This window comes from Arachis duranensis, chromosome 1 (genome assembly GCF_000817695.3).
Source record: "Arachis duranensis cultivar V14167 chromosome 1, aradu.V14167.gnm2.J7QH, whole genome shotgun sequence".
In the NCBI taxonomy this organism is placed as follows: domain Eukaryota; kingdom Viridiplantae; phylum Streptophyta; class Magnoliopsida; order Fabales; family Fabaceae; genus Arachis; species Arachis duranensis.
The window spans coordinates 104551201-104560863 of NC_029772.3; the positions used below are offsets into that span (position 1 = coordinate 104551201).

Consider the following 9663-nt stretch of genomic DNA (forward strand, 5'->3'; position numbering starts at 1 on the left):
ATGCACACCAAGTAATTCCTGATTGGTGTGCACACGAACGCACTCGTGCGTACGCACATGTTCTGTTTTCTTTTAAGCTGTACGCACGCACACATGTGTGCATACGCACACACTCTATTTTCCAGCACCTGTATTTTTATGATCTAAACATGGTTTCAAACCCCTAAACCTCTATTTTCACCCTGTTAACCCTAGATTTTACTAGTAAGCTTAGTAATTAGGGGAAGTTAGGAATTTGGAGTAACATGGGGAAGAAAAAAGAGGTAAACATGATGAGTTATAAGAAAGAGTTATGGATGTTAAGTGAAGTTATGATGCCATGGCTTTAATGAATGATTATAAAATGATTATGAATATTAAACGGCTTACGAAATGATGATATCTGAGATACGAGTTTTCCTGGGTAACGATATATGCCTCTAGTGGAGTTTGCTTACAACAATAGTTATCATGCGAGCATTGGAATGGCTCCGTATGAAGCTTTGTACGGAAGAAAATGCCAATCTCTGTTATGTTGGTATGAAGCAGGGGAAACGAGCTTGTTAGGACCTGAAATGATAAGTGAAACCACTGAGCAAATAAAGAAAATCCATAGCCAAATGCTTATAGCTCAAAGCCGTCAGAAGAGCCATGCTGACCAAAGGCGGAAGCATTTAGAGTTTGATGAAGGAGAACACGTCTTCTTGAAGGTTACTCCAACCATCGGAATAGGGAGATCCATCAAGACTAAAAAGCTAAATCCCCGTTACATTGGGCCGTTTGAAATCCGGAAGAGAATTGGACCAGTGGCATATAGAATAGCTTTACCACCACATTTTTCGAACCTGCATGACGTGTTTCACATATCGCAACTTTGTAAATACACTTTTGATCCTAGTCATGTTCTAGAACCAGAATCGGTTCAAGTGAAAGAAGATTTGACGCTTTCAGTAACCCCAGTTAGGATTGATGATAACAGTATCAAGCATTTACACGGAAAAGAAGTTTCTTTGGTGAAAGTAGCTTGGAGCCAGGCTGGAATTGAAGAGCATACCTGGGAGCTTGAGTCAGATATGCGGAAGGACTACCCACACCTCTTTTCAGGTAACTAACTCTGAATTTTGAGGACAAAATTCTTAATTTGGTGGGTAGGATGTAAACTCCACTAAAATTAGTAAATAATTAGTCAATAAATTGAATTTTAATTAGAAAAATTAAAAAAGTAAATTAAAAAAGAATAGAACTCTTCAAAATGAGAATTTTGACACAAATTTTAAAAAATTTGGCACAACGTTGGACAGGATGGACCGAACCGGTTGAATCAAGCCCAAATTGGGCTTATGGGTCCAACTGGGCCCATAATTTAAAATGGGCAGAAGCATCTCCTTCCCCATTCAGCAACAAAACACGCTGAAGACAGCAAGGGGGACAGGAGAGCTCCAAACCTTCACACCATTACTTCCATCCGCCATAACTTCTCCATTCGATCTCCGATTGTCGCACCATTTGCGGCCACGTGTCCAGCGCGGCGAGCTCTATATTTCTATCGAATCAATTTTACAGGTAAGCCATAATCCCATCTCAGATTCTCTACCCGCTTTTTATTTTTGAAATTGAGCCCTTGTAACGAGATTTTGCCAAATTCGGTGTTCTAGGTTCGATTTAGCTTGCAGAGCTTATCGGGTTTGAGTTGCTATGTGCGTGGGTGCGGTAAGGATTACCTAAACCTTAACTAATTCTTGATTTTATTATGTGAAACCTGAATTTGAAATATACATGTGTAATAGGTGTGAATTAAGTATGTACATATGCGTTGGAATTGAATTGTGGATATTTGGAGGCTTGGTGGAAGATTGGTGTTAAGGTTTTGATTGATTTCTCAAGCTTATGGGGCTCTGTGTGTGACTAGTGTGGCTGCCTTGGACAAAACGTGGTAGATGACCATAGGGTAGGAATGAACGTTTGAATTTGTAAACGGCTTAATGTTGTGTTGATACACCTTGAACAAGGTTAGGTTTTGATTTTGGTGTGGATGTTGGTGTTGAAATTAATGAATATGAGTTACTGGAATTAATGATGGTGAGTTCATGATGTTGTTAATATATAATAATGAAATTTTGTGGTTTGTTGCTTGTTGGTTGGTTAATGATGATTGATGGATTGGTATGAAACATAAATGTGTTAGTAGTTGGTGTTAATGAACAAGGACATGTTATGTTGCAAATGTGCAGGTTTGGTGGTTAATGGCATGTGAATTGTTTTGGTTGAAAGTGTGAAGTAGGTAAAAATGGGGGTTTGGTATAATTTGGTAAAAACTGATTTTTGATAAACTTTGGTAATCCATAACTTGCTCCTCAAATTTTGGATGAAAATGGGGCTTGTTTCAAATTAAAGAAGGTTTTATAAGCCTGAAAACGACATAAGGTTTGCGGAAAACCGATTTTTGTAGAGAAAGTTATGGACGCCGAAAATCCGGTGCTAACAACTGAATTTTTTTAAAGTTGCACCAGAATCAGGAATTTTGGTGTGTGCCCACGCACACTGTTGTGCGCACACACCCAGCAGTAGCAGAAACTTATCTGTGCGTACGCACGCCTTTGTGCGCACACACACCTGGTGTTTTTTTGAAAGTGTGCGTACGCACGCACCAGGATATGCTTTCTGCTGGTGGCGCTCGCATGGGTGAGGCGCATGCACACCAAGTAATTCCTGGTTGGTGTGCACACACGCACACTCGTGCACACGCACACGCTCTGTTTTCTTTTAAGTTGTACGCACGAACGCATGTGTGCATATGCACACACTCTATTTTCCAGCACCTGTATTTTTATGATCTAAACATGGTTTCGATCCCCTAAACCTCTATTTTTGCGCTGTTAACCCTAGATTTTACTAGTAAGCTTATTAATTAGCGGAAGTTAGGAATTTAAGCTAACTTGGGGAAGAAGAAAGAGGTAAACATGATGAGTTATAGGAAAGAGATATGGATGTTAAGTGAATTTATGATGCCATGGCTTTAATGAATGATTATAAAACGATTATGAATATTAAACGGCTTACGAAATGATGATATCTGAGACACGAGTTTTCCTGGGTAACAGAACCCTGGTTTGCCACGACGTGTTCCAGGTTGAAACTCGATACTTTGTTGACCCTACGTTGTAAGGGTGACCGAGGACCTATAAATTCCTGGGAATGGACATCCCCTATTTAGTGATATATAAATGAATGAATGATTGTATAAATGATAAATGAATATGAAATCTACGCATAGACTCATGGGGATGCGCGACGGGGGACAGTTTAAGGTTTTCGGACTTGTCGAGTTGGCTGGATAATCGATAGATGAGCCTCATCAGCCATAGGACAGGCATACATCATGTGCATTTGTTTGTTTTGTTTGCTATGCATTACCTGAGATTGCCTAACTGCATATATATCATGCAACCTGTTATATTTGCTACTTGTACTATCTGTTTCCTACATGTGCGTGACATTATTTGATTGCTTGTCTCTGCTGAATCAATGGTGAAGGAGGAGCGGAGGAAAGGGTGGATTTGTTTGATGTTATTGTTAGGATTTAGAGTAGGCAGGTTTAGAACCCTTTTAGGTTACCTACCCCCTCTTATGACTTCTGCTTAGAGTTTAAGTTTTGTAATTGTATTTTGGAGTTCTAGGATTTCCTCTGGCATTCCCAGGACCTTATATATTATATGCGTGACACCTTTACCATGCTGAGAATGTCTGGTTCTCACCCCCATACTATGGTGTATTTTCAGATGCAGGTCGAGAGGCTCTTCACTAAGCATCTGAATCCCTGAAGTGGAGTGGTCTTTGGGTTATTTTGAGTTTTCAGTTTGTATATATGTATATATGTACTTAGCTTTCTCTCCAAGAAAATTGATTATTTTGTTATTGTAAATATTCTCCGGCTAGCCTTGGCTTCGTAGGCTGAGTTAGGAGCTAGTTTCACTGTATTCTTGACTCTCTTTTCACTCTTTCGCTTATTCATATTTTTAACCTTTAGGTTTCTTAGCACGCAAGTAATTCCGTTTCCTGACCGTTGCGCTTCTTATTTTGCGATTTTGTTTTACCCGTTTTTAAGGCTCCTAGTATATCATATTTTCCACAATTATAAGTAAATATTTTTTGATTAGAGGTCCGTAACACCGCACTACCTCTGTTCTACGACTTAAGCGTAAAACTCTGTGTAGTAGGGTGTTACACCTGACATGTCCGGTAGCTAACCCGAATATCGTCCTCTTAAAAACTGGTGAGCGGTATATTACCACGATCTTCACCTAGTGGGCGGTAAACCACCTCGATCCCCACTATCTGCGGGCGGTAAATCACCTCGATCTCCACAGGTGTTTTCAATTGGAAAACAACACACATGTGGGCAGTAAATAACCACGATCCTCACAAAGTATATTCATTTAAAAACTAGTTGGCAGTAAATAACCACGATCCCCACAAAACAATTCCATATCAAATTCATCCTCATCATCATTTGATTCATTCAACAATTATCATCATCACACCTTCCATTTCGTTCATCAATAATTCACACTCAACATCATTCTTTTCTTAACTAAATAAAACTCAAAACATAATATTTTTCTTGATAAATTGAAACTCCAATATTATACTTTTCTTAATAAATCAAGTTCCAAAACATAATGCATTTCTTTTTTTTTTTATATAAACCAAAGTCAAATAATATAATTCTTTTATTCATACTTGTATAAATAGTACTTCAAACCGGATCTCCAATTTTCATAAAAATTTCGGCAGCATCTCCTTTAAAATTCAAACTTTGCCACACTTCTCGGGTCCCAACCAAATCACCTTTCAAATCCTTTTCAAATCATTTTCAATAAGCCAAACCAATTCCAATATCAAAATCATTCCCAAATTTCAATTCATTCATTATTCAACACACACACACACACACACACACACACACACACATAACTCAATCAATCCTCAATCTTTCATCATCAATACTCACATTCATCAACTCCCATCAACAACTTTCATTAACACAATCCCTACAACCAACTTAACAAAATCATCATTCATAAACTCATTCGTAATATAATTCCACATTTTCATCAAGGTAACTAGTATTAACATATTCCCACATTTCCAACCTATCCTATGGTCATCTAGCCCATATTTTCACAAAACATTATATATTATCTATGAAAAACCAAAACCATACCTTGGCCGATTCCTCCCTAAGCTTGGAACACCTCAAAAACCTCTCCTTTCACAAGATCCAAGCCTCCAAACATCAATTCCTCAAACCTAATTACTCGGATTTCGTTCCAATCTACCCAATTGAACTCTAAATCAGCCAGAACATAATCTATTTCACACAATATCACTTTAATCATCATAGGATTTACTAATTCAATGATTCACAAGATTGGTGAAACTATCTGAGTCCCAGATTTCCTTGGGTAGATGCAGTGGGTCGGCTCCACTTGCTCCAGATTAAGATCTGAGATTCTGTTGACCCCATGTTGTAAGTGTGGCCAGACACTATAAAATTTTTGGACGAGCTCACCCCTGTGGATAAGCACCAGTGAGGGTGTTATATGTTTATGTTGAGAATTACTCGAGTAGGGGATGCGCAACAGGGGGACAGTCTAATGGTTAGCTACCAGGACGTGTCGGGTTGGCTATATAACCGACAGAGGATATCATCAGCCATAGGGCAGGCATACATCATTTGCATATGTTTGAATTGTTCGGGTTTGCCTATTTGTTTGGATTGCTATATCATATATGCTATGTTTCCTAACTATATGCTATATGTTCTACTTGTATTTTAATTGTGTATTACTTGCTTGTATTGATTGTGTTTGTACAACTGAGAGGTCCCTCATGCTGGTGTCGGTTGACGTTGAAGGCTGTTCTTGTTGACATGGAATAATGATATGATTAATTTAAAATGATGATTATTGAATGAAGTAATTTGAGTTTCCTAGGTAGACACAATAAAGTGATTTCACTTGCTCCAGGTAAAAAATGAGATAATTTGATCTCTTTGGATAGATGCAGTGAAGTGATTTCACTTGCTCCATGTGAGGATATGAGGTAATGATATAGAATTGTTGAGACAGAATAGTTGGGGATGTGGTTTTGTTTATAATTTTGATCCGGGGTTGTTGGGGAGTTAGAAAGTCGAAAAGCATGAGAAATATGAATTAGATTTAGCATTCTTTTATGACAGTTGCCTATTCATGGATTAGCGAGAACCTAGGATGGCTATTTGGTGAAAAGAAGTTTAGGATGCTTAGTAAGTTTTTATGACAATGCATTGTATTTATTTGACACTTTTACTGTACTGGGAACCCACGGGTCGGGGGTTCTCATTCTGTATATATCTCTTGTTTTTCAGATACAGGTCCAGGTGCTCAGAAGTGAGCTGTGGTTCATCTGAAAAATGGTGAAGATCTTTATATTCTCCACTTTATATTTTGCTTAGAATCTCTCCACTTTTATTTTGAAAAGCTTATATTATGTATTGAACTCTTTTGAACTTGCCTATGGAGGCTTTCATGTTTTATTTGGAGGAGATTAGGAGGTACTATTGCCAACTACTGTTATACTGTATCCTAGCCGGCCTAAACTTCGCGGGTCCTGACTAGTGGCTATTTACTTATGTTATATATCTATACAGTGTCCTCCTCTTAATCTCCTTTATGTCTTTATCTGTATATCACTTTCGACTTCACGCTTTATCTTTTAGTTGTCGATACGTGAGTGATACGACTTCGCGATTTTATTTTTACTCTTTTCAGACTTCTCGATTAATACTCCTTTCAATTATACTTATAATTATGTATTAAAAATCCACCTAAGAGTTGTACCACCGTAATATCATTGACTTATGACTCGAGTATAAGGATTTGAATATTAGGGTATTATAGTCATCACATTTTTTCATTAATCGAGCAATCTTTTCCTTTTTTTCGGTGGAATATTTTCAGTGGCATCGGTAACTGGTGTAGTTTTTGGGTCAATTATATATGTAAGATTGATAGTCGTAAGAAAAAACATCATTTTGTCCTTTTAATAGTTAAAATTCATTCTATCAAAACGGTCTAACTTGATAAACTCTTTATTCATGACCTTAAATGCGGTATTTTGATTTTGAGCAATTTCCAAAAAATATTTCTTTAAAATTGTTGGAAAATAATATAAAGTAGATGATAAAATTTATATTTGTTTTAGTTTCAAGATATAATTAGATCACTTTTCTATATAAATATTTATTTTTATATTTAGTTGGTATAAGATTAATGACAATACTCTTATAGTTCAAACACCAAGACAACCGTTTAGCACTTATGATTTTTCAAAATCAAACGATACAAAAACATTATTCAAGTATTACCGCTTGAAGAATGTAAAAAACTAAAAAATAAACGACTAATAAACAACCGTTTTACTTGATTAATATTAATAATAATATTAATTCACCAAATTTATAAATATTCTTTATCAACTCCTTAAGTAACTCTAAATGAGTTTTTTTTTAATTTTAAAAAAAGAAGAGTTTCATTTACATCTTTGAAGATAAAATAATTTTCAAATCTATTTGGTAACACAGATGAAATTGACTACTTTATGTCACTAAGATTCGATTTGGTCATTTCTTTTTAAAATATTTTATTAAATTTATTTTTTAAAGATATTTGTTTAGATTGTAACTTATGAAATATAGACACTTCTTTGATTTGCTGCGTCCGCGTGTCGGATACATTTTAGACACAATATTCAACGAGACTCGTTGCGTATCTTCTGTGTCCAACAGTGTCTTAATAAAAAATAGAAAAATTCTTTTTCAAACACTTTTAGACACACCTAAATGCCATCATGTAAACTCCGCTAAAATTAGTAAATAATTAGCCAATAAATCAAATTTTAATAAAGAAAATCAGAAATGAAAATCTTATATTAAAATATGATAAAACTCTTTAAAATGAGAATTTTGACATTAATTTCGAAGAATTTGGCCTAAAATTGGGCCAGACGAATCGAACTGGTCGAATCGGACCCAAATGGCCCAAGGTCCAACGAACTCATCCATTAAGTGAGGATGCAGCTTCCTCTTTCCATTCTCTTCCTCATTCACGCTGGGAAACACTCAGAGGAGGAAGAACACCCAAAGCTTCCAAACCCTCATTTAAACACTCCCTTTTCCATAACTCCTCCATCCGAGTTCCGATCGCCGCACCAGTTGCGACTACGCGTCTAGCGTGTCGAGCTCTACAATTCTATCGGAACAATTTTTTTGGTAAGTTACTCTAACACTTCAGCCTCTCCTTCCCCCCAATTTTTGAAAAATTATGTAGTGGTGTTGAATTTCTTTACTTTTTGATATATTAGGATCCAATTAGTTTGAGAAAAATGTTCACTCTTACTTATACAAAGTTTGGGTAAGGTGAGAAAACCATAACTCTATCTAATTTCATAATTTGAGCAATAGATATTGAGTTTGGGTATATATGTGTTGTATATTTGTATTAGGTGGTGTATATGTAATTGAAATTTGAAATTGTGGACATTGGAGGCCTTGGATTGGTGTCTATTCTTGGTGATTTTGTGAATTGCCTTGGACCAAACGTGGAAATCGGCCAATGTATGGTTTAGGTTTCGCGTATTTAATATGTAATGTTCTGTGAAAACTTAGGCTAGATGACCATGGGATAAGTTGGAACGTATGTGCATATTTATTGTTTGGTCCCCTTGATAAGAGTATAAAGCTTGAATTGGTGAATTCTAGTGTGTTTGTGTATTAGGAAGTGTATGTATGAAAATGTTAGTTGAGATATGGTGTATCATGATGATTGTTGTAGTGTTAAGGGGGTTATGCTTGTCAATAATTTGCAGGTTTGATATTAAGATGAGAATGGTTTTCTTTAATGAGAATGAGATTTGAAGTTTTGTGGAATTTGATTTTTGGCTGAATTTTGGCGGCTCATAACTCGGCTTTCGGACCCCCAAATAACTCCAAAACTATTTTATATGAAAATTGGTTCCGTGAAGTTTACACCGTTTGAAAAATGGGAAAAAATATTTTAAGACGGAAGAGTTATGCGTGCCGGAAGTTCGAGGTTTAAAATGGCAAAGCTACAGTTTCAGACTTAGTAAAAATTTTTGAAAATCGTGCATCCACGCGTACGCGTGGCATAGGGGCTTTTGCGTATGCGAATTGCTCGTTCGCAATCATTTGCTTCTGCCTTACTTATATGCGTACGCGTAACCAGGGGATGCGTACGCGTCTTGGGCTAAACGCATACCCACGCGTACACGTGGTGGCTGATGATTGAATTTTTGACGATTTAGAATTTCACTAATGAAATCTCGTTGTAAAGTATAGTTTTTAAACCAAACAATAATCCTTTCATACAAAAAGTTGTTTGTCACTAGTACAAACCCCCTAAAATTTATAAACCGAAGTATTGGACCTCGGGTCGTTCTCCCTAGGAATTACAATAAAGTGTCTTGTTATTGGTTGTGAGTGGTTTTGGGGTTTTTGAGATTTTAGACAAGAAATATAAATGGCAAAGAAAATAAACTAACAACTAATAAAACTCTTGGCAAGATATGAGAACTAGAAGTCTTATCCTAGTTATCCTCCTCAATTGTGATGAGAATTGTTCATTA

At 36.5% G+C, this 9663-nt stretch overlaps 1 protein-coding gene across 1 annotated transcript; it reads left to right on the plus strand.

Annotated features, from left to right (window-relative positions):
- The first annotated feature begins 413 nt into the window (after positions 1 to 413).
- LOC107470739 (uncharacterized) lies at positions 414 to 2233 on the plus strand. The gene is made up of 2 exons (XM_016090154.1): positions 414 to 1083; positions 2211 to 2233. Exons 1-2 carry the CDS (start codon positions 414 to 416, stop codon positions 2231 to 2233), a joined length of 693 nt encoding a protein of 230 aa, XP_015945640.1.
- Positions 2234 to 9663: the final 7430 nt, after the last annotated feature.